This window comes from Vulpes lagopus, chromosome 5 (assembly GCF_018345385.1).
Source record: "Vulpes lagopus strain Blue_001 chromosome 5, ASM1834538v1, whole genome shotgun sequence".
In the NCBI taxonomy this organism is placed as follows: Eukaryota; Metazoa; Chordata; class Mammalia; order Carnivora; family Canidae; genus Vulpes; species Vulpes lagopus.
The window spans coordinates 9,627,118-9,651,920 of record NC_054828.1 but is presented as its reverse complement, the minus strand read 5'-3'; the positions used below and the strand labels follow the sequence as shown (position 1 = coordinate 9,651,920).

The window sequence follows — 24,803 nt, the reverse complement described above, 5'->3', positions numbered from 1 at the left end:
GATGGATGCACAGGTGAGTGCATGGATGGAGGGGTAGGGGAGGGATGGATGAGTGGATAGACAAATGGATGGATGAGTGAGTGAGTGGATGGGCAGGGAACGGATGGGTGGCGGTAGGTTGATGGATGGCTGGGTGGTTAAGTGGGTGGATGGATGGATGGATGGATAAACATAGACACACAGAGAGATAATGACTAAATAGACTTAGAAGATGGGTTTGACATGACCTTTAACCCTCCAGGATCTTCCAATCAAGGAAGATGCAATGCTAAGCATGGACCTAGCTGAGAAATAGAAAAATCTTATCTGCAGTTAGTGACACTGCCAGAGTCTGCAATTTTCTAGCCCAACATAGTGTGTGATAAAGATCAGCCAGGCAAGCTGTGACTTGAGACAGACACACTTGGCCACCCCAATAACACACTTTTTTGTTCATTTGTTCAACAGGCATTGATTGAGCACCTAGTGCCAGGCAGTATCCTAGGCTCCAGGTATAGCGTCGTGCACAAAATACCTCCATGTGATGATTCCAATATGTGGTGGGAAGGGGGACAAGGATGATGTATGTGTAGAGTGAGCCAGATGAGGATAAGCATCATGAAGATGAACAAAGCAAGCAAGAAAGGGGGGCTCTGGAGGCTGGGGGCAATTCCGTCAGAAAGGTTGATACCTACAGGGAGGCCCAAAGGGAGGCCCAAGTGAGGCCCAGATCTGGAGGGAGCGTGGCTTTCCCAGGATCACACAGCTGAATGAGACTATAACCCAGGCGACGCATGGGTGTTGGGGTTCCTCTGATGCTACAGAATGGTGGAGACACACCAGATATGATGTCAGCAGAGGAGGGTGTTGTTGGGATCCAGCCAGTGAGGAGCTGCGAGATCTCAATGCCCTAAGCCCCTTCACCATAATGTCCCTGTTCATTTTCCCCTCTGCTCGTTAAAACAACCCTGTATTTTCACAGATATTTTACTTTATATGCTGTCAGTGTTCACTATTTTGTTATTTTCTGGAGGCAGTAAACGCTAACCCTTTAAAGAGGGCTCCAGTTTGGCTCTGGTTGAGGGAGGACAGCTGCCGGCTGGGGCAGGGAAGGCTCCTCAGGGGGAAATGAGATCTGAGCAGGCCTCAAATGGAGAAGAGGTCATAAGGTGATGCCAAATGCCCAGACCAGCCTGGTGGCCACATCTTCTCTTTCTCAGAAAGAAGGAGGCTATTATCAGGATTAGATCCATTTACAGAGGGCAGAAAACTCAAGATAAAAGTAGCTCAAACAGAAAGAAATTTCTTCCTTTTTTTTTTTTTTAATTTTTTCCTTTCTTATGTAAAAACTCCTGGGGTGCCTGGCTGGCCCAAGTTAGTATAGCATGTGACTCTTGATCTCAAGGTCATGCATTCAAGGCCCAAGTTGGGTATAGAGCTTACTTGAAAAAAAAAAAAAAAAAAAGGAATAAAAACTCCTAATCTAGGTAGTGAGGTGTGTCAGGGACCTAGCCCCTTCCGTCTTGCTCCACCAATCTCAGTATTTGGCTTTCACCTCCTGGCTCAACATGGCTGCTGAGTACCAGACGTCATGTCTATATCACAGTCACAGGACAGAGAAAGGGATGAAGAAGGGAATGCCTTCTCACGAGCAGCGGGGTATCTAGAAGAATGCCATTTTAGGTTGGCAGTTCTAAGACCCAGAGAGAGCCCCCCAGGTCCCCTAAAAGCACAAAGGGTTGGCACTGTTGCTACTGGAGATGGCATCGCGGAGGGGGTGGTGCAGGGAAGTTCCGTTCCACTTTCCCTGGAGAAGTTCCTGCAGCTGTAAGTGGAACAGCATAGCAGTTGGCCACTTTCAAGATGCCAGCCCTCCAGCGGCCCCCTAACTTCCACCTCCTACCGGATTTATTCCCCCGTCCTTCCAGCCAGAGATTTCTCTGGTGCCCTGGGAACCCAGGACACTGGGGGTTTGGGGGAGAGGGAGGGTCCTACAGAGCTGTGCAGGCAGGCTCAGTCTCCAGCTAAACCCCTCTGACCTGTGCCTCCCACCACCACAGATGGAGTCCAATTCCCCAAGTGTAGGACCAGGAGATTGCTAGAAAAGCCCTTGCTAGAGAAAGACACAAGACAGGGGCTCAAGAAGGTGAGTGAATGAATGAATGAGTCACTCAGTTAACCAATCACTCAATCAGGTGTCATTCAGTCTAAGCTCAGCCAAGTCATCACCCAGCTTCCATTTACATACTTCCAGTGACAGGGAGATCACTACTTATGGGGGCAAAATGGTTTCAGTTTTAGATCGTGCTTAGGATGAGTCAGACCCCCCACCTCCTGGGGCTCCCCATCAGCCCCAGTCTGCCCACAAGCGGGACCCAGAATACATTTAGATTCCTTTTCATGGGCTGGTGCCCAAGTCTCTGCAGGCAAGGGAAAGCACAGAATCTGGTCATCTTGTGTTTCAGAGGAAGCTTTGACCAGAGAGGGGCTATGACTCACCCAAGGCCACACAGTGGGGTAAGAGCTGAGCTCAGATCCACCTTTTCAGCTGTGCTTCCTCTGAAATCCACAGCTCCTCCAGCCTTCCCCACAGTGGGGACCCCCTCCCCACAGCCGGCCCCACTACCTGCCGAGGATCTGCTGCCCTTATGGGGATCCTCACACTGGAGAAAACCCATCTTTTGTCACTGCCAGTGACAGGCACAGGGCTGAGACCTGTGGTCTGGTGTGAGGAGCTGCTGCAGGACCAAGATTTATAGGACAGGCTGTATGGCTCTTACCCACCCCCCGACAGGGGCCCACATGTGTATGCACACACGTGTGAGCATGTACATGAGCATGTGCCTGAACTTCCCAGAGCTAGGGGAACACATAATAGGCTGTGGGTAAATCCTGCCAATACAGGAAGCGTAACTGTCACGCACGAGGCCAACAGACAGAACTCCGGTGGATTCACTTGGTTTTGTTTTGTGGTTATCTTTTTTTTTTTTACAACTTTAAATACGGAATATAAATAAATTTACATTTAAAAAATAAAAGGAAAGCCCCCAAAAATATAATCACCGACTTTACAAACTGAAGGAAGCAGATTTTGGACGTGGGGTAGGGAGGAAAGTGCAGTAGAAGGTGGGGGGGGGGGGGGAGGTGGGAGCTCAGACCCCACCCCAGGGAGCCCTGGGGATCATTTCTCTTTTCTCCTCCACTCCCAGACCTTGAGCTGTTTTCCTGGAAGAAGCCACCAGAAGTGGAAATCAAAAGAATCTAATATGGGGCGGGGGGGGGGGGGGGAGTGTGTAGGGGAAAGCAGGAACTACCCCCTCCCTTGGAGACTTTCTCCTGGGTTTTTCACACCTGCCTGGAAGGGGAACTGCTTGAGCTGGGGACCCAGGAACACGGAGGCCAGATGGACAATAGTGTTGCCTCCCCACCCAACATGGGCTCGCTCCCATCCGACCACTCCAAGCCACTGGCTAGGTCAGGGCGCAGCTGGTCCACATGGAGCCTTGCTGTCAGTTAGGAAAAGGATCCCTTTCTCCAGACAGGTTTTCTCCATCTGCCAGAAAACTGTCCTAATAAATACACAAATTGGCCACGTTCTATGGTGTGAACGATGATCCCTGTAGGCAGGGCCCTTGTGCAGTGTGCAGCCTGCACAAACCTACATGGCAGTCTTGGCTGGGTTGGGATAGGATGGGCAGCCCCCGTGCTGCCCTGACCCCGGGTCTTCTGCCTAACAGAGCATGAGTGGGGTTATTCATGGCCTCAGAATGGAGTCCAAGAGTCCCTCGGTGGAGCAGACTGAGGGCCAGGACAAGAGGAAGATACAGGGTGGAGGTAGAGAGAAAAAACAGGAAGTGAAGGTCGGGGTTGGGGGGAGTGAAAGGAGGCAGTGAATGCCCAGGTCACCATCCATGGCGGCTCCAGAGCAAACTTCATCTCTAACCCACCTGCGGGGGCACCTGGCTGCCTGGTGCTGGGGCCACGCCCACCCAGAGGAGTCCACGTCTTCAGAGATTTCATAAATGAAAGGAAGCCACTGTGAGCGGACGGGACCGGGGAGAAGTTTCTGGGCCTGGGCGCTGTGGGAGGGCTTCTCTCCAGTCTGCACTCCCCTCCCCGTGGTCTCAGCCACCTGGCCCATCTGCAGGTGTCCCTTCGGAGCTGGCCTGGGGTCCCGGGTCCAGGCAGGCCCTCCATGCCTCGAGGGCCTCGTGGCCACCTGCAAGGCTTCGGGCCAGCCCACGGTACTCAGGTGGGACCTGGGCCAGGAGCTGGGGAGCAGCGAGCCTGTGGGTCTTTCTTGAGCATCTATCCCAGATCCTCGGGGTCAGCGGAGGAAGCCAGCAGTGGAGTTCGGGTCCTCCGTTTCCTTCTCGAGCTTCTGGGCAAGGTGCTGGCGGCCAGTGAGGGGACCCGCTGGTGAGCGGATGGACGCGCGGAAGAGGGGAAGCACCATTGGCCGTCCGAATCAGGCATCGAGACAGACGGACGAGGGGAACAATATTATCACTCCAAGGACCCCATGGGGGCGATACAGCAAATACCATATTAAATAACCCTGTTGGGCAAGCAGAGGGGACACAGGGGGTCAGACACAGCCCAGGGGCTCCATCCCATGCTCACACGCCTCCCTTGCCAGGGTCAGGGAGCCGATTTCCATCATCGCTCAGGGCTGGGGAAGTTGAGGGTTTGATTTCCCATTCTCTTAGGGCATGCTGGGACACAACTGGACTGGGGTCCCCAAAGCCCCTCACACCTGCCCACTCCATGGGAAAATTCAGTTGAAACTGGGTGGGAGGGGATCCAGGCTTAGAGCTCGGATTCTGTGTGTGGGGGATCACCTGTCCCCAGCCCCTTCACGGCCCAGGCCACAGGCCAGGGAGAAGAAACACCAGGGACCTGGGCCTCAGGTTCCCCCCCAGGCCTCACCTGCCCTCAATCTCCTCCAGATGCCCCTAGGCTCCGAGGGTCTCCTTCAGTGCCTTCTTGTCATGTGTGTGCTTGAACTTCCGGTGCTTCCCCTTGGGGGGCCGGCGGACTCGCACTGTCCGAATGGTCACCCGAGTTTGGGGTGTCTTGGCTGCTTGAGAAAAAGAAAGGTCTTGTCAGCAGGTGGGCAGCCTCCAGAAAGGGTCTATCACTCTCCACCAACACCTGCCAGAGACCTCTCCAGATCTCCTGGGCTGAAAGAAGGGGTGGGAGTCTGAGCCAGCCCTCCTGGGGTGCAAATCCCAGCTCCACTGCTTACCAGCTGCATGTGCCTTAGGGACCATTATTGAACCACTCTGTGCCTCAGTTTCCCCATTTGTGAAATGCAGGGGATAAGACTGCCTACCCTGTAGGACTGGTAAGATGAACAAATGGCAGTCTACCAGCGTACACACAGGGGAGTTGATTCACTCTGGCTCTAAGTTCCTTGGCCTTACACCACCGACCCTCCTGATTTCCATGCCCCTTGAGCCTGGTGTGGACTCGGATCTGTTAACCAATAAAAGGAGGCAGAGTGGTGCTGTGCCAGTTCCCGACAAAACCCTTAAGAAGGGTTGGCAGCTCTTAGAGCGCCTGGGTGGCTCATTCAGTTGAGCGGCCGACTCTTGATTTCAGCTTAGGTCATGATCTTGGGGTCCTGGGATCAAGCCCTGCATTAGGCTCTGCATTCATCAGGGAGTCTGCTTGAGATTCTCTCTCCCTCTCCCTCTGCCCCTCCCCTTGCTGATGTTCTCTCTCTCTCTCTCTCTCTCAAGTAAATAAATAAATCTTCAAAGGGCACCTGGATGGCTCAGTGGTTGAGCATCAGCCTTTGGCTCAGGGCATGATCCCGGGGTCCACATCGGGCTCCCCACAGGGAGCCTGCTTCTCCCTCTGCCTGTGTCTCTGCCTCTCTGTGTCTCTCATGAATAAATAAAATCTTTTTTAAAATCGATTGATCAATCAATCTTTAAAAAAGAAGGTGGCGGCTTGGCAGCTCCTCCCACTTTGCTTTGGGGAGCCCCGTGCAGGAGAAGTCTAACTACTCCTCCAGGGAAGCCACGTGGGGAGGAGACGATGTGGATGGCAGGAGAGAGACCAGGACCCAGCGGCCCCCACAGCCCACGGACAGTGACCCCAGGAGACACGGGCAGAACCACCAGGCGGATCCCAGTCCCCCCATGGATCAGGAAAGAGGATAAAATCGCGTTGTCTTATGCCAAAGATCAGACTGAGAAGTGATCAGCAGACGGGAGCTTCTCTTACTCACTTTCATATTTCCTCCCTGGCCCTCCTGTCGAGGTTTCCTCCCACCAGCCTCTCAGCCCCCAGCCGTCCTGCGATGGAGGAGCACTGGGCAGGGGCCGGACCCACGGAACCACACGCTCTCACCGTGGGGCGAGGCCCCCTGTCCCCGTGCCTGTCGTCGCCTGACCCTTGCCACTCCAAGGAGCAGTTCAGTGGGACGGGCCAGAGCTCAGGCTGTGGGCCAGACCCCCTGGGGTTCAAAGTTGGGCTCTCCCAGGTGTTAGTGGGGTGCTTTGGGGCAAGTCATATAAACTCTCTGTGCCTCCATTTCTGTATCATTAAAACTGAGCCAGCAACAGCCCTGGGCCTCAGGTTAGATGATAACACATGGAAATAGCCAGAAACCCTTGGCTAGCGCTTCCGGTGCACCTGGAATTGTTCTAAGTTCCTTTATTCTCATAGCAGGTACAAGTATCTACATTTAACATATAAGGAAACTGAGACAGAGAGACTGGACCTTGAACCTAGGAGTTGGCCTCTGGAGTCCATACTTCCAACCACTGGCCTGTACACCAGAGTGCTCGTGAGCCTCAGTCAAGGTTACCACTTAGGTCTCTTCCTCCTGAGCCCCCAGGTGGACATCCTGGCCATGAAAGCTCTCTCTGCCAAGCTCAAGGCCCAGCTCGCCCTGGGAGCCTGCCCCGGCCCCCCCAGCTCTTTGGGGCCAACGCTGACTTCCCACCTTACAGACATAAGCTCCCATGGGGCAGTTAGCTCATCTCTGCAAACGGGCAGTGTAAGGACGCAGGCAAGTCTCAGATCTCCCTCAAGGGAGGACACCTAGAAGGGCCACTAAAGGGCCCGCAGTTTGGGCTCCAGAGAAGGGGTCATCAGCAGGACCCCAGGCTGCACAAAGCCTGGGAAAGCTCAAGGTCCTCATGCAGCTCATGAGTGACAGAGCAGAGTCTCGAGCCCAGGAGGTCTGACACTGGCATCACAGAGGCCACACGAGCAAGCCTTATTAGCTGGGCTGTGGATAGCTGCCCACGGGACTGTCATGCAGGGCCAAATGGCTGAGCTGATGTGGCAAGCCTTTATGTAATCTACATGTTAATCAGTTGACCATGCCTTCCAAAATCTGCTTGGAAAATCACATGAAGCAAAGGCACATAAAAGAACCCTGTCTTAAACATAAAGAAGAATATCTGTCCTGACTAGAAATCTCTCTGTGTTAATTATTATTACTATTCCATGCTATTTGATTATTCCATGCTGTTTCATGTTAACTTTTTTTATACAATTTTTTAAAGATTTTATTTTATTTATTCATGAGAGACACACAGAGAGAGGCAGAGACACAGGCAGAGGGAGAAACAGGCTCCCTGTGGGGAGCCCGATGTGGGACTCGATCCCGGGACTCCGGGATCATGACCTGAGTCAAAGGCAGACGCTCAACCACTGAGCCTCCCAGGCACCCATCATGTTAACTTATTAATAATTTACAACAGGTCAGTTTGGAGCTCTTGAATTGTCGACCTTCCCAGGGCATCCATGCTTCAGCTCGGCTCTCAGAACAGGATGAAGAGGCTGAGACAAGCCTGCTTCTAGGATGTTCTGTCCTCTACCACCAGAAAGTTACTGAAAATCAATACACGATTTTTTTTAATGCTCCTCTAATCATACTAACTTAATAAGTCTTGATCCTTGGGGCACCTGGCTGGCTCATTTGGCAGAACATGAGACTCTCGATCTCAGGGTTGTGAGTTCGAGCCCCATGTTGGGTGTAGAGATCACTTAAAAATAAAATCTTAAAAAAAATTTTTTTTTAAATTCTTGATCCTTACTATAAACATTTGAGGGAGAAAAGGCAGCAGGATGGCCTAAAGAACACAGAACTAGACAGTACAAGACCTGGCTTCTGGGCTAGACTTTGCCACTGTGCCACCTTCATTAAGTCCCTTAAGCTCTCTCTGCTGTAGCAGCTCTTCAATGACACTGAACCACTGACTTGTGAGGTCATCTCTCTGGACCATTCTAGCTCTAACAATGTGAAATTCTTTAAAAAAAAAAAAAAAGAAAAGAAGAAAAAGAAAGAAAGAAAGAAAGAAAGAAAGAAAGAAAGAAAGAAGAAAGAAAGAAAGAAAGAAGAAAGAAAGAGGAAAAAAGAAAAGAAAAAAGAGAAGAGAAAAGAAAAGAAAAGAAAAGAAAAGAAAAGAAAAGAAAAGAAAAGAAAAGAAAAGAAAAGAAAAGAAAAGAAAAGAAAAGAAAAGAAAAGAAAAGAAAAGAAAAGAAAAGAAAAGAAAAGAAAAGGCAGCCCGGGTGGCTCAGTGGATCCTGGAGGCCCGGATCAAGTCCCACATCGGGTTCCCGCATGGAGCCTGCTTCTCCCTTTACCTGTGTCTCTGCCTCTCTCTCTCTCTGTGTCTCTCATGAATAGATAAATAAAATCTTTTTAAAAAAAAGAAAAGAAAATGACAAGGCAGGTAAGAGCCAGTGACTGCCGTCTGGGTGAGAGAAGGGCCAGGAGCAGGACTTCAGGATACCGAGACTCTATGTGTGTGGGACTGGCTGGGACTGGCTGTGTGACCTTGGGCAAGACCTCAGCCTCTCTGAGCCTCATGCACCTCCTCTGTAAAAAAGTGGACCTGGCAATTGCATCAGATCATTTTTGGGGTCCCTTTTGACTCAGGTCAAACCACGCCCCAGAAATTGTGACTTCGTGAACTCTAAAAGAGAAGAACGGAACTCTGGTTCCAATCAGCCAACTGATGCTTGAACTCTGTCTGTCTATCACTGCTGCAGGGTTGCCCAGGCTCTACCTACACATCTTCAAGGACAGGAAGCTCACTACCGCACAAGGCATATAATTCCCTCTTGGCCCCCTGGCTGATGAACAGCTTTTGGTATATGGAGTTAAAATCTCCCTCCAGTGGCTTTTCCCCCCTGGTCCTAACCCCCCTGAAGACCACAGGGAATTAGTTTGATTTCTCATTCCCAGGACGAGTTGTCAAATATCTGAAGATAATATCCATGGAGTCTCCTCTTGTCTCACCATTTCATGTACTTGTTCGACAAAGTAGGGGGCTATGGTAGCAGATTGGGGATGGGAGTTGCACTGGACAAGGTAGTCAGGGCAGACCTCTAGGAGGAGGTGACTTCTGAGCTGAGACCCAAATGAAGACAAGTAGCCTTCTGAAGAGTTGAGAGAAGTGAATTTCAGATAGAAAGCAGCTTATGCAAAGGCCCTGAGGCAGACACATATTTGGACACTTGAGGAGGTCGGGCTGGTTGGGGTGGCATAAATGAGGGGGAATGGCTGGCAGCAAGGCTGGAAGACCAATCAGGGGCTAAAGCCTTTATGTAAAGCCTCGCAGGCAGGGGAGGAATCTGGATTATTCTCAGTGAGACAGAAAGCTTCAGATGAACTTAACCAAGGGCAAGCCTGATCCAATTTCCCCCACAGCTGCCACAAGGGAAGGGAGCTGCCCAGCTAAGCAATTCAGAGACAGACCCTGGACCAGCGGTTACCTCGCAGGTCTTGGGAACTCCCCGGGGTTCGGGTCACGGGTCGAGCAGCCACCACTGTCTCACACTTGCACGCCAGGTGGTCCTCCAGGGTCACCGTGGCCTTCTTAAAGGTTGGCTTCTTCCGTACAATCTCGATTTTTCTCACCTGGAGGACAGAACCATCCAAGTGCCTCTGTAAGACCACACAAGCAGAGGCTGAGGGAGCCCGCCCGCCTGCTCTTCCCACCCCAGTGTCCCCTGCAGGGCTCTTTCCTCGAAAGCCGGGAGTGGACAGCGACATTGGCCTAAACAATGGCAGGACCTTGCCCTCTGCCCTTCTCGTAGCTTTTCCATCAAAACAAGCCCTCCCGACCTGGCCTCCAGTTTGGCCGCAGCCCCCTCGGAGCTCCCAGAGAGGGAGAAAGGCATTTCCGGGTTGTGCGTAGGGCCTGTGGTGTCCTCATTCCCGGAGCGCCAGCCAAGGTCAGGGACTATGGCAGAGGCGGGAGATGGTTGTCTAGAAGGAAGTGGGGGAGGCTTTATCCAGGAGGGAGGCGGGAAGGGGGAGGTCAGCTGTCAGGTGTCCATCCACAGAGCTGGAAGCGCAGGGGACAGGAGATACCATGATAGTGGGTGGTGCAGGAGAGAGTGACACTTGTGATCTTGGGCACCGGGCCCAGGCCTGGGATGGAGGTGGTGGGCACGGGGCAAAGCCACAGCTGACCTCAGGGAGGGGAGTGTGGCGAAACAGGTGGAGCTGTTGGCAAGAGTGGGGCTCACCAGCCGGGGCTGAGCCCTAGGTGAGCTCGCTGCCCAGCAGCTCTGCCCCGCCTGAGTCAGTCTGGAGGCGAGGCTGACCCAAGGGGCTTTTCCACATGAATCAGAAGGCAGCTGAGGCTTTTCTGGCCCAGCCTGGCCCAGCATGAGACCCAGAGCTCCCCAGGGCCGCCTCTATTCTAGAATGTGCCTTGAGTCAGAGTGCATACCCGATGCTTTCAGAAAGCAGGCAGGATTCAGCTTTCTGACCCTCGCTGGGGGCTTCCCCAGCATTTGCTGTGCCTGTTGCCTGGAGGGTCTCTGCACCCTCCTCGTTAAGGACACAGAAAGGCTTCTGAACAGGTTTGGAGGAAATACAAGCAGCCCAGAACATTCTGAGTGTCTGATAAATGCTTGCAGACAGCTCTCTTCAAGGAATATTTGGGGATTTTATCCCTGAGAAAGGAGACAGCACCCTTCACATAATGTCCTACACCCCACCCTGCCAGGCATTGGGGGAGGGGGGTTGCCTGCGGCTTCTGGGTACAGCAGCCTGGGTGTTCTGGAGGGCTCACAGGTGGCCTCGGCACACCTGCCCCAAGAGCCGCCTGCCACGGCCCTACCTGGACAGAGCCCCCCCAAGGCATGCCCCTACGGAGGCTGGAGCCCCTCACCCCCAGACCCCTTCACCCCAGCCCCGAGCCGGGGCCAGCAGGCCAGCGGCGCCCTGCGCACCTGAACAGGCCGCAGCTGCACCTGCGTGGGCCGGCACTGCACGTTGCGGTTGTTGCAGCAGCCGGAGCAGCGCTGCACCTCCACACACGGCGGCCACACCAGGAAGTTGGCGTTGGTGCGGTCTATGAGGCGCCGTGAGATCTCAAACACCTCGGTGCGCGTCTTGCACTCAGCGATCATGGCCGGCTCGGCGACCGTCGGGGACTCTGAAGGGAGAGGGGGACCATGGTCGGGAGGGTCCGCCCAGCGGGACACCTCGGGGACTGCTCTCCCCCAGAAATGCCCAGCGGGGTCCCACTTCCTTCAACCCCCACCACTCCCCTCACCCCGGGTGGGGGGCGATGACGCACCCTGGCTGTTATCAGCTGTGGGACTGGGACGGCTTGCTGAGGTGCCCTCAGCCTCAGTTTCCTCATGAGATCTACACCCCAGAACTGCTGCAAGGATAGAGTGAGGTCATTCAGGGAGTGCTGGCCTGGCATGAATGTCCGTGTTCTTCGGCCAGCCCTCAAGTTCTGTGATCTCACACATCTGTGCCCTTGCCTGGCTCCTGGCTCCCGCTCGCTTATTATTTTGTAACCACTCTCATGTTGCCCTTTTACACTGTAATCTATTCTTACATCCTTGCTTCTTTCAAAGTCTGTCTCCCCATCTGTGGCACGGGGATGACAGCGCCCATACTGCACTTGGAGGTGGAAGGAGTGATGTGAGCAGCAAACAGTAAGTGTCCGGTCCAGGCTGGGGCTCTGTGGTCCTTCCCGTACAGAAACACTGAGGCTTGACTTGCTGCCCAAATTCGGAGTGAGGACCTGAACTCAGACCACCAACTCCTATCTGAATGTTCCCCTAGCCACTGTCGACAGTGTTTGGGGGACTACAGGTGGGCAGAGAGGTAGAGGAGGGGCTTAGGGCAGTCATAGAAGCCCTCCCCTGGGAGGGCTTCTATGGGACCTAGGCAGGTGCCAAGCCTTGCCTGCTGTCCCAGGCTGCAGCCCTAAGCCACAGAAGAGACACACAGCCCACGAGGATGGCACTGGGTTCAAGTGAGAAGTGCTGCCGGGATCCCAGCCCTATCCCTTGCTCGCTGTGTGACTCTGGCCATGGCTTTACCCTCTCTGGGCCCCAGTTTCCAACTCTATAAAATGGGGTCAGTAATATCTATCTCTAGGGTTGAAGGAATGAACAAATGAGTTTAAAAACACTGTATTTAGGAAACTGTTGGGGGATGGGGCATGATGACTCAACTCCTCAATATAGTGTATTGAAGGACAGTTCTGCTGTTCTACATGGTTCAACTCAGTCCTCGGGGTGTGATGAATGGGGCAGCCCAGAGCCTTGGGCTGGCTGCACACCCCAATTCTTCTTGTCCGGCTCCCACTGTGGAGGGGTCAACCATTCTCATCTGCAGCCTCACCTAGGCTCCTTCTCCCTCGGGATAAACTCTCCAGCTCGTCTCCAGAATGGGATCGGGTCAAATTCAGGTCCAACTCGGCCCCGTCTTCGTCTGCAGGAGAAGGCACAGTCAGATGCATTCTGATAACCACTGGCTGATTTGACTGTGGAGTGGGGGCTCCAAGGGGGATATGGGGCAGGCAGGAAGGTGGCCTCTCACCCCTCACTGGTACTCTACTCCAAAGAACAGCCTCCCTTTCCAGCTCCCAGTAAACCTGAGGGTCCTAGCTCCATCCCCAGGGTGGCCATGGGGCTCAGGGGGTGGTGGGGCACTGACTGCATCCCTGGCAAGGGGGCTTCAGCCACTCTCGGGGCTCTTCAGCCACATTTTTGGACAGAACCCATGTCAAAGGAGTTAAAAATAACCCTTCCCTTTTGCTACTGTAAGCGAACCCTCCTCAGCCTCCAGGGCAGGGCAAGGACCCAGAGCTCGGAAGGCCAGTTTCCAGTGCCCCTCCGCCCAGCGTTCCCATAGGAAGTGCTGAATGGAGAAATTCCCAGAATCCCCGGGGGGACCAGCATGCCCTGGACACAGCCCTTCTGGAGCCCCGGACAATGGCCCAGCTGAGGCAGAGGGAGGAGGGAAGGAGAGCAGTGGGGGTGGGGAGCCAGTCTGCTGGGATGGGGGTGCCAGTACCTCAAGGCCTTGCAGGCCCAGGTCTTGCTCTAGCTCCCAGTGTCTCATTGGGTTTGCCTCTCCCCTCTAATCTCTGACCCGGTGTCTGCCCTAAACTGTCCGTTTCTCCCTCAGGTCATAGACTACAGCTCCCTTCCGCAGCCTGGGAGGTCCTCATCTTGGTGGCATTGGTGCCCCTTGGAGCCATCCATCCCTCTCTCTGGTGGTGGCCACCACTGCCATGGGAGGTGTCTCCCCTTCCCCCTGGCCCTGCCAACCACAAAGCTCCCCCTCCTCTGTGTGGGCTCCCAGGGGTCCTATTTGGAGGAGCTGGTCCTACAACTGGTGCATTTCCATCCAGCCTACTGCTCCCGCGTCAGCCTGTCTGTCCCTCTCGCTCCCTTCCTTTCTCCCTGCCATCTCTGGAATGTCCCTGGTGGAGAGGAGATGGGGGAAAAGATGTGCTTTGTGGAAAGGTTAAGTTGATTAGGAAAAAATAGCCACATGGTTGCCTCGAAACAGGCCTGCTATTGAGAACCTCTGTCCCCAATCTCGACCCCCAGCCGGGGTGTGTAGGGGCTGTCCGAGGGTGGGGGCCTAGGGCCTTGGAAAGAAACTGCAGAAAGGCTAAATTTGGAAGTTGCCCCATTGTGTTGGCCAGGGCTGGCCAGTCGGGCATGGGGTGGGGGGTGTGGGAGACGTCGGGTGGGGGGCCCAGCGAACAATAGGTGGGCCCAGCTAGGGCCCCCTCCTGCCTGCCTCGCCAGCCCCCGGCACAGGCGGGTTTGAAAGGGCCCGGGAATGCTTTTGAGAGGGAGCCAGGGGCCCAACGGGGAGAGGAAACAAAGACAGGAAACGCTGTCCCCCGTAGATAGGAGTCTGGGCAAGGATTACAAAGTGACAAAGAGACAAAACCCTAGAGGGAAGGGGAGCTGGGGGTGCAGGGGAGGTGCTGACCAGGGCTCTAGGGAACAGGCCAGAGGTTAGAATAGAATGGAATTTGCTCTGAAGACAGCGTTTATAAATACATTCCCGACCCAGCCCGCCAGCCCTGCCACGTGTGTGCCACCAAGCACGTGCCTATTCGCTGAGTGCACTCTTGGGCTAGGGCAGGGCTGCCCGCTGGTTTGGGCCAGGTGTCCCCAGGAGACCTTACAGACTGGGCCCTCGGCCAGAGAGGCAGGGAGATGGCTCCTTCGGCACCACCCCCCTGGCTGAGTCCACACCTGGATCCACATGTGGCATATGCCCTGGGCACCTTTTCCCTGCCCTCCTCCTCCTGGCACCCCACCCTGTGCACCAAGCCAGAGCCACATGTGGGTGCTTCTCCTGCCACGCCCCACATCCCAGGTACCAACCCGTCCACCTTCTGGGCCCTGCCCCGCATAGGTGTGGCCGAGCCCTCCTGGGACAGTCACAGACCTCTTAGTTTTCTGAAAGTCGAGGAAGGGAGGATGCCCCTCGCCCTGCCCCTCCCAGCTCCCCAGGACTCAGTGGAGGCCTAGAGCAATGATGGAGGGTTCCATTTACCTACGGAGGCTCCGTGCAGCAGGCGCTGGAGGTCATCAAAGGAGCGGATGGAGTGGTCGCTCAGCATCTCGTAGAGCTCCTCGGGAATGGGGTCCCCCTGCCAGGCAGACACCATGGGGCCAGGTGAGCTGGGGTTGAGGGCTTTCCAGCCATGGCCCTCTTCATCACCACACACATACCCTCCCATGGAAAACCCCCCACAGGGGGGCCTCTCAGCTGTGGGCAAATGCATAGTCATGATGGGGGCACAGGCAAGGACCAGATTCCAGGCCAGACAACCAAAAGCACAAAGTTCTGGGAGCCAGAACCTGCTGGAGCCTCTAAGACCCAGCTCAGATGCCCATCCCCCACCCCCAATCAAGAGCCCTGCTCTGAGAAGGATTGGGTTATGTACCTCTGTCTCCTACATCACACCACAGGTTCCAGGAGACTCCAACCACCTTTCTGCTTTTCCTCCCCACCCGACAGCCAATGATAGCCAGCATTTGTCACTGGAGACTTATTGTCCCCATTTTACAGATTAGAAAACAGAGTCCTCCAGCCAATGATCAGCAGAACCTACATTCAATGCCAAGGCTTTCTGATGTTAGAGCCTGTGCTCCCAGCTCCCTGGATACATGAGGTGTTTCCTAAATGCTGGAGGTGCTGCACAGTCTCAGGGGCTCCAGGTACTAATGAATCTATTTAGTCTCTTGCTCAAAAGAGAAGGGAATCCTCAGATACAGACATGAAACCTGAAAGCTTACCCATGCCCCATACCCAACCAAATCCTATTTTTAGAGCCCCTCTGGCCTGTTACCAAAAACACTTGAAACTTAATAAGTGCTTTAACAGGCCCCACTCGGAGCCCGGCTTCCTCCAGGGAAACCACAGGCCTCACAATGACATGAGAGCAGCCCAATAGGAAGGTCACGGCCATGTCCCTCATGGTCTAAGGAGACCTGAGGGGCTGATGCCAGAAGTCTTGAGAAGGAGCGCCCAATCTGGACACCCAGTGCCTCAGGGCAAAGGAAATGCATGGGATGCTGCTTCATGTCCAAACTCACACCAATGCAAACACACACACATGTGCACATACAGACACAGGATGGCACGGTCCTGTGGAAGGAGCCCTGGGTGGGGAGCCCTGGCAGACTTGACTTATTTAACTCTGTGCCTCAGTTTCTCCATATTTGGGAGCAGGAGCTCCTGCTCTAGTCAGTTCACAGAACACTCCAAGGACCGGAGTTCTGACTGGCTTTGCAGAGGCTGAGGTCCTGGCCTGACTAGGGGTGGGAGTGGGGGATGGGGTGGGGATATCTGCCTTGTGGCCAGCCCCGGGGGACTCACCCCAAAAGCTCTGTTAGGAGCTTGGTGATGGACCAGTTTCTCGCTCCCCAAACAGTTATCAGGGTGTCTAGGAACACCTCCTCCAGGGGTTTCACCGTGTCCATCCGGCTCCAGCCACCCAGGCCGGCCTTGAAGCCAGGGTAGAGTGCAGGTAAGATTGCTTTTGAAACCCATTCCTGGGATCCCTGGGTGGCTCAGTGGTGTAGTGCCTGCCTTCGGCCCATGGCACAATCCTGGAGTCCCGGGATCTTGTCCCACATTGGGCTCCCGGTATGGAGCCTGCTTCTCCCTCTGTCTGTCTCTGCCTCTCTCTCTCTCTCTCTCTCTCTCTCTCTCTATGTCTATCATGAATAAATAAATAAATAAAATCTTAAAAAAAAAAAAGATAAAACCAATTCCTTGGGACCCCTGGGTAGCTCAGCGGTTGAGCAACCGCCTTCAGCTCAGGGCATGATCCTGGAGTCCCAGGATCGAGTCCCACACCGGGCTCCCTGCATGGAACCTGCTTCTCCCTCACCTGTCTGCCTCTCTCTCTCTGTATCTCTCATGAATAGATAATAAAATAAAATAAAATAAAATAAAATAAAATAAAATAAAATAAAATAAAATAAATAAATAATAAATAAATAAATAAATAAATAAATAAATAAATAAATAAATAAATAAATCGAATTCCTTGAAACCCCTGAGCTGAGTTCTTTCATTTGAATGTGGAGCTTATAATCCTGTGTGGGTCTAGGGCTGCCGGGAGGCTCCAGGCCGGGAAGGCTGTGGCCCTAGCAGTAAGCCTGGCTGGCAGCCGAGGGCTTTCCTTCAGGGTCCAGGGCTACAAAGCTGGGGAGCCAGGGCTGCATGAGAAGGCCATCAGCTCAGCTACCTCTCACTCCCCTACCTCTACCGCGCTCCGCCTCCTCCTACTCTAAGAGAGAGAGAGACCTGCCTTTGGTATCTCCAAATGTGGACACAGGGCTCTACCCACAGACCGGAAGGCAGGCGGCTGGTCCCCAGTTAAGACCAAGGCAGGCTACTTCCTCTGAGGGTTTTGCCAAGCCCAGAACTGGCAGTCCAGGGAACTAAATTCTACCCTTGTACTGCTACTAACCACCCTGTGACCCCCGGCTGGTCACTGCCCCTCTCTGGTCCTGGCTCTCATCTGTGAATCAAGGGGTCAAAGACATGTGATTCAATTCTAATTCTGCCTGTGGTGGCAGAAGAAGCAGTAGAGGAAAGCCAAGGGTGAGGGCTCCCAGGCTGTCTGTATAGTAATGATTCAATTAACCCCCTACCAAAAAAAAAAAAAAAAATTAACCCCCCAGGAGAGGGTCCAAAGGCCCAGTACCAAATGGCATATAGCGCTCATGCCAAGACCTCTTTGCCCATTGGAGAGGTGGCTGCAGCTGCCAGCCGGGGCAGAGTGGACAGACCCCAAGCAGGACTAGTGGATGCCCCAGACCCAGCCTACCACCCAAGAGAGGCGATTTTTATGGAAACAGATCCAGATCCTCCCAGGCTGAATGGTGAAGAGCCCAGGACAGACTGGAGAGGTGGGGAAGAGCCCAAGTACACAGTAGGTGCTCAAGAAGCACTCATAAAATGCAGGAAGGACTATCCCCTTCTCACTGGGGTTCTCTCCTGTATGATTCTACCTCCTCCACCAGGAAGAGCCTGGATTACCCCACCACCACCACCACCTATGCAAATTGCCTCCTAAAGAGTCCACTTCATTCCAAGCAGAGAGGCCATCCCCTGCCCATGTTTCTAGTAACTTGGCCACTGGATGTCCAGAACTAAGAGCCCCCTGGATTTGATAATAATACCACAGCTAACTTTTAGTAAGTGCTGACTATGAGCCATGCACTGAGCTCAATGCTGTACTAACTACCAATCCTAAGCAGCTGGCTCTATTTACCCATATCTTCCAGATGAGGAAGCTAAAGACTTAGAGAAGTAACGGGGCTACAGGTCTCCTCGACAATAGCAGAGCCACACCCCACCCCCTTCCAGCCCACTGTGGAGCTTTCTGGAAACAGGTGTCTCAGAGCATTGGTTCTCAACCAGGGGCTGAGGAGGTCCTCAGGGGACACTGGCCATGGCTGAGGCAGTCACAACTAGAGGAGCGCTACTGGCATCTAGTAGGCTGTGGCCAGTGATCCTGCTAAACATCGTACCATGCACAGGACAACTCTCCACACTAAAGAATCATCTGGCCCAAGATGTCAATGGTGCAGAGGCTGAGAAGCTCGAACACAGAAAAGCAGGGAGGGGCTTCAGCTGCCAAGGAAACCTGGCCTCTCGGATTAAGGCTGTAACAACCTTAGCTTCTTTATCTTTTCAATGGGGCTGGGAACACCTGACTGGTGTTACTGGGAGGCATAATTGCACCTCGCAGAGCAGCCAGCAAATAACGGGTACTTAATGAGCTGTCACTGTGGCCAATTCAGTCCTTCGGGTGGCTCCTTTGAGGGCAGCAGCGAGCAGCACACATGCCCACGGCCAGCAGTGCAGGGCATTTCTGAGGAAGACAATTGGTGGGCGGAGAGCTGCCTGCCCTGGGAGAGTATGCGGCTTTGCATTATCCCCTGTGCTGGGCCCCAGGAAATGGCACCCTAGCCCCCACTGGCACTGCCCGGGGCCATGTGGGCTGGTGGGTCCCTTCCGGGGCTGGGGGTGGGTGAGGGATGGGGAAATTCAGCCTGCGGTCAGCTCCAAGATGCAGTGCCCTAGGGGAGACTCACATAGGCACCTGCTCCTCGGGGTCAGAGGCCCCTCCTGGTGTGGGAGGGTGAGCAGCCCAGAGCCCGGGTTTCGTGGGCACATCTAGAACCCTCCTTAGGTGCGCAGGGAAAAAAAAGCCATGGCATCCTCATGCAGCTGCCCCAGATCTCAGGCCTGGGGTTCCTGACAGGGCAAGGGCGTGGTGAGAAGGCAGCTGGGGCACAGCCAGCCGTGGGAGCCAAGGCAAACAGCCGCCTCCCCACCCCGCCCCACCCCCAGCGCCAGCTGCAGAAGGTAGGAAGGGCACGAGCTAGCGTGAGGCCAGGTGAATTACCTGCTCCCAGCCAGGCTGGCAGATCAAAGGGGCTTGGACCCCACCCTCCCCCAGGGCCCCAGCTGCACACACACATATGCTCCCCAGCCGGCCTGCCGTTCCGCTGAGGGAGATGACACAGGCTCAGCCCAAGCAACCAGGGGCGTTGTCTGTGGCTGGCGGAGGGAGAAGCCGACAAGGCCTTGGAGCGCCTGCCTGCCTGACAGTCTCAGGCCTGATTTAGATTCGATGCCAAAGCCAAGCCCTTTGAAGAAGACTTCTCTGGGCAGACCACAGAAGCCATTTAGAATCAGACTTTCCCACCTAGCATTTCCCTTCACGGTTGCTCCTGGGCCCTCCCGCCCCGCCTGAATGTTAGCCCAGCCCCACACTGGGTTGGCCACCTCTCTCTGGAGCAGAAAAACTGTTAAGGCTGGAAGAGGGGCCAGGGCAGCCCATCACAGTCACTGTCCCCCACTACCGCCACCCCGATCCTACCCCCCCACACCCCCGGCCGGCCCAACTCCCAGCACTGGGGTGGGGTGCAGCAGGAATCTGCATTTTCCAGAGAGGCTGGGGAATTCTGCTGTTAGAGAACTCTGAGCTAATCTGATCGTCACATGGCGGGGGGGGGGGGGGGGGGGGGCAGAAACAGAGACCCAGCTCAATATACACAGAATCTTTGCAGTCTGATTTTCCTTCTGTTTCTTCCTCTGTCCTGTCCAATCTTGGCAGCCCAAGTCCCAAGATGTGGGAAAGAAAGACAGGCTTGTCTCTCAAGATGGGGGGGAAGGGCTCAAATGAGAATGCCTGCCCAACGGCAGAGGAGCCTGGCTGCATTGCCCTGAGGGTGAGGACTACTCGAGGACACGTTTATAAAGCACTTAGCAAGCGCTAGACGGATGTCTGGTCCTTCCTTGCCACCACCCACACCACCCAACCCCCATATCCACTGTCCTTTCCCAAATATTTATAGATTATCCACCTTGGACCAGACAATGCTCCAAGAGGGAGACAGTGATGACCAAGACAAACTCTCTAGTGGAGTTTAGACTAGTGAGGGAAACCGGACAATAAATAAACCAGAAAATGGAAGAGCTGTCCTAGACGAGACATGGGGGCAGGGGGAGGTGGGAGAAGAGACTGAGAGGGACGCAGGAAGCCCAGGGCAAACACCTCTCTACCACTCTTGCTGAATCAATCTCCCCCCAACTCTTCTAGGTTTTGTACCAGAGCCTGTAAATTCTGTTGGGTCCTAAACTTGCAGACGCTTCTAGGGCTGGGGGAACCCAGCAAGTCGGCCCCCCACCACCTAAGGCCATTAACAAACCAGAAAGAAGCTGGATGGTAAAGGGCTGCCAGGCCCCTTCACTCCTTCCCTGCAGAAGGGTGCTGAGGCAGGAGGCATCACATGACAGTGGGAGTCACCCTCCCCGGAAGCCAGCTCAGCTGATGGAGATGGGACCTCCTAGGCCTCCACTGCCAGGCTCCCCATCAGAGCTCTCACCCCTCCCTCCCAGCTGCTGAGGCCTCTACCTGAGGCTGGTGCCAGAGACAAGGCCAGCTCCAAGGCCATGACCAGCAGCAAGCTCTCCTGGAGTCTTCCTTCCTCGACTGACCCCCATGTGGATGAGTTTCCCCTTTATGTCTCCTCCCCCACCCTCCCCAGAGCCGCATGAGACAGACGTAGGCTTAGCATGAAAAGTGCTTCTTTCAGAAAGTGCAAAGCACCACACAATTGTGGGTTCCCGAGGGCCCTGTGTTCCAGGACCCTGTGATTACAGTAAGGAGAGAGGCACCGGCTTCTGCGCCATAGCGTGCCCCCAAACACACATACCCATGTTGTTGTGGGGAAGGAGGAGGAGGTGCTGGAGGAAGGTGGAAATGGGGAGGACAAGCCCCGGAGAGCCTCACCCAGCTGTCACCCAGCCTCTCCAGAACACGCTGGGAGCAGCAAGGAGGAGGCTGAACAGCCAGGTGGGAGCCCCCTCAGCGGCGTGGGTCCTCCAGTCTTGGAGGCTCAAAGAAGGGCCGATTGGAGGGAGAAAGGCTCTGGACACGCAGCGCCCCCCAGGCGCATCAACACTATTTTCCGCCTCCTGGGGGTGGGGGCGGGGAAGCAATTTCAGAGGGTTGGTTACAGTTGGAGGGGAGGCACGCTGACCCGAGCAAGCAAAAAACAGTGGGTGCTGCGACGCGGGGATCTGATGGGAGGGTCCCTGTTTGCCCTCCCTCCTAGGGCCCAGCAAGGAACCGCGGCCACCACGCGGGTGACGAGGCTCCAGGACCCACGGTGCGCCCACCTGTTGCGCGGGGGTGGGCCCCCGGGGCTCGGTGTAGAGGGTCCGTGCGTGCCTGTGTGCGTGCGTGGGTGTGCGCGCACGTGTGTTCAGGCCGCGTGTTCCGGGACCAGGCGTACGTGTGTGTGCGGTGCGCGCGCGTGTGCCCCGCGTGTGCACGGGCGTGGCGGCGGCGGGCGCGCGACCCGGCCGCGGTAGTGCGTGCCCGTCGCTCTGCGCGCCCGCCCGCCCGCCGGAGCGCAGCATCGCCTCCGGCCAAGAGTGTGCATGCGTGGGGTGAGTGAGCGAGTCCGGGGGCCGGGCGGGGTGGGCTGCGGAGAGCAGCGGCGGGGGCGCCGCCGTTCCCAGGACGCCCTGGCACCGGGCCCGGCCCCCAGGCCCCGCGGCGAGGCGAGGCGCGGCGAGGCGAGGCGGCAGCTGGGGCCGGCCGGCGCCCCCCTCCCCAACAGCTGGCCGCGGCCGGGGGCTGCAGACCGGAGAGGAGGGGGCGTCGGGAGGGGCCTGCAGGCTGCCGGGCCGAGCCCTGCGGCCTCCCTCCCGGGTGCGGACCGCGGGGGGTTGGCCGCGGAAGGGCGGGGCCCCAGGGCGGGCGGCCGGCGGCCCTCGAGGAGCCCCGAGAACAAAAGGAGACGGCGACGGCTCCTCCGTGGTCAAAACAACCTGCGCTGGCGGCGGCCCAAGGTCTGGCCGCGGCCGCGGAGCCCTTCACCTTAACCCCTTCGCCGCCGCCGCCTTCCTGCGCCTCGTTAGACGCCAGGAGGGGCCGGCCCTCCTCGGGCGCCGGCGAGGTGCGGGCTCCGGCCGCGGCCGAGCGGAGGCGGGACGGGACCCAGGCTCGCCGCGCTCCCCGCTGCCCTCCCTCCCCTCCACCTCGCGCTTCCTCCCTGCCCCGCCCCCTTTCCCACCTGGATTCCGGGTGGACTTGCCAACTCACTGCTACGTGTGGCTGGGAGGGGTGGGGGGACCGATCCGACCTGAGAGCTCCCGCAGACGTTTCTACACCCCACCTGCCTTGCAGCTACGCTTTTACAGGCGCGCTCCGCACCCTGCAAGCGGGGGAGAGAGGCGCTCCCTCTCGCAGGGCGCGGGCGCAGGTATGGCGGGGCCTGGGGCACACACCGCCCCGAGGGCTGGATTCCTTAAAAGCCGCACTCCTCCCCCATTCCCGAGTGCCCCAAACCTCTCCCCACCTCGATCGCTCGCCCGCCCGCGCTCTCGGCACCCACCGCCCTCAAGACGCAAGCTGCTGCCCGACTGCGCTCTAGGGCCGGGCTTGCCCTGCGCTGGCCCGAGGGCGCCCGTCCCGACCCGGAGCCCCAGCCGGGGTGGGGAGGCAACCCCCCGCGGAAGGGTGGCGTGGCTGCCACCGGTGCGCGAGCGCGCACTCCCGCGCAAGCCGGGTCCTGGACAGAACCTAAGCTGGAACCAAAGTGGGCTCGGAGAATGCGCAGCCTTTTGCGCCCTCGACACCACCCCCACCCTCTCTCCCTCGGGGCTCCTGAGGGGTCGGGGACGGTGCCACACACCCCCTCCCCCGACGCCGAAAGGGCCAGAGATCCAGGATCGGCCCTGGGAAAGAAAGCGACCCCCGCCCCCTCCCCGCACAGCCCGGCACCTCCCGGACCTCGCGTCCCAGCCCTCGGAGGTCACCTAGCGCCCGGCGCTAGGCCCGTGGGCTGCAAGGGTCCAAAGTTCACTGCAGGGAGGGGAGGGGGTGGCTGGGGGGGTAGGGGGAGGTAATGAATGAAGCCGACCAGCCCTGGCCGCCGTCGCAACTCACCTCGGCGCTGACCAGACGCAGGTAGCAGCAGAGAGACAGGAAGAGCGCCCAGCAGCGATTCATACCGACTCCGGGCCCGGCCCCGCGGGGCCCCGGACGCGTGGACCGAGCGCGCCGCCCCCGCGGCCAGGGTGGGGGGCGGGGGCTGGGGAGGGAGGTGGGCTCGGCTCGGGTCTGCGGCGCTCAGGCGCTCAGGCCGCTGCAGCCGCCGCCGCGGCTCACCCGCATGGCCCCCGGGCGCCGCCGCCCCCGGCCCCGGCTCCGTCGTTGAGGGGCTGGGGAGGGCCTGGGCGCGGGACCAGGGTCCGAGGCCGCTACCTGGGCGGATCCCGAGCCCGAGCGAGCATCCACGGCCAGGGGTCTGCGTCGCGAACCAGCCGAGGCGTCTAGCCGTGTGGGGGCGCCCAGGGGACTCCAACCTCCAAGAGGAAAAAGAACACGGCAGTCGATGGTTCGTCTTCACTCGCCGACTAGAGGCGTTTTCCTCTGCCCGCCGGCTTAGCTTTTTTGCAACATTTTCTGGAAAGGCCCCCGAAGTCGGAAAGTGCAGAGCTGGGCACCTCAAGGCCAAAGTCTCCCCAAAAAAACTTTTTCCAAAGTTGGCTTTGCAGCGGCGGCCCGAGTCCCCGGGCGGGGAGAGGTGCAAACTCCCGCCCGGGCCGGGTGGGGGGGGCCGGAGCGTGTGCGCCTTGGCGCGGGGCCCGGGCGGCGGGCACGGCTGCTCCGCGCTCGCGGCGTGCCCGCTGCGCGCAGTGCCGGGCGCGGCAGACAGGTGGACGCGGCGCGAGTCCGTCGGTCCGTCAGTCCGCGCGCTCGGCGCTCCGGACGTCCTCTGCGGGCTGTGAGCTGCGGCTGCTCCGGCTTCTCTTTGCAACGAGGCTGGAGGGTGGGCCTTTTTTTTTTTTTCTTTCCCTTTTTTGCGCGTGTGTGTCTGTGTGTGTGCGCAAAATATCTCTATCTCGGGAATGAAAGATGGGCGCTGGCGGCCGAGGGGAGCCCTCAGGGAGGCAGCGGGGGAGGCTGCGGGTGTGCGGGGAGACAGGCGGGCTGCTCCCGGCGGCAGGAGGAGAAGTTGCCACCCTTTCAGCTGTTCCGGCCTTTATAAAGGAGAAGGGAGAGCGCTAGAGGTGGGTGGAGACTGCCTTTCCTCTTCTGGCCGGGAGTCAGCACCGGGAAGGGGGGGGGAGCTCCGGGAGGGCCTGAGGCGGGGGCGGGGCGCGCAGGGGTCTCTAAGAGCTCGGCAGCACCCCCAGTCCAGGATCTGGCCCTGGGGAGGGGAGAACTAGGGGCGACCTAGCGCTCCGCCCCTTAGCACAGTGACCGTGGCCTGATTTCTAGCCCACGTGGTTGGGGAGTTGTCTCCAGGGCCACCGCCAGGAGTCCAAGCCCGCAGCCCCAGGACAGCGCTTGCACCCCGACAGGGGCATGGTCTAGCTGTGAAGGACTCAGGCTGGGCAGCTTGGATCCCATCCTGCCCTGGTGCTGGGGAGCTGGGTCACCTTGGCCAAGTCACTTCCTTTCTGTGTTCTTCCATCCAGCCTCAAAGCAGGATAGGGTTCTTGGGAGGACCTAAAA

General features: G+C 56.9%; 1 protein-coding gene across 2 annotated transcripts; it reads right to left on the bottom strand.

The window, feature by feature from the left end:
- Nucleotides 1-2,930: 2,930 nt before the first annotated feature.
- On the bottom strand, nt 2,931-24,304 carry PDGFB (platelet derived growth factor subunit B). Of its 2 annotated transcripts, none has more exons than XM_041756833.1 (7): nt 23,229-24,304; nt 14,792-14,888; nt 12,608-12,697; nt 11,194-11,399; nt 9,724-9,868; nt 4,909-5,062; nt 2,931-4,537 (listed from the first exon to the last, which is right to left on the bottom strand). In XM_041756833.1, exons 1-6 carry the CDS (start codon nt 23,289-23,291, stop codon nt 4,935-4,937), a joined length of 729 nt encoding a protein of 242 aa, XP_041612767.1. In that variant the 5' UTR covers nt 23,292-24,304; the 3' UTR covers nt 2,931-4,537; nt 4,909-4,934. The 2 variants fall into 2 exon arrangements, with proteins under 2 accessions (XP_041612767.1, XP_041612768.1); XM_041756834.1 differs by having other exon boundaries at nt 4,909-5,059.
- Between the last annotated feature and the right edge of the window lie 499 nt (nt 24,305-24,803).

Excerpts from the sequence above, each read along its gene's own strand:
- PDGFB (XM_041756833.1), bottom strand. The coding sequence starts at position 23,291 with ATGAATCGCTGCTGGGCGCTCTTCCTGTCTCTCTGCTGCTACCTGCGT. Across the intron at positions 11,400-12,607 it reads CCGAGGGAGAAGGAGCCTAG|AGTCCCCGACGGTCGCCGAG; the intron begins GTGAGGCTGCAG and ends CTCTCCCTTCAG. Across the intron at positions 9,869-11,193 it reads TGCAGCTGCGGCCTGTTCAG|GTGAGAAAAATCGAGATTGT; the intron begins GTGCGCAGGGCG and ends TCTGTCCTCCAG.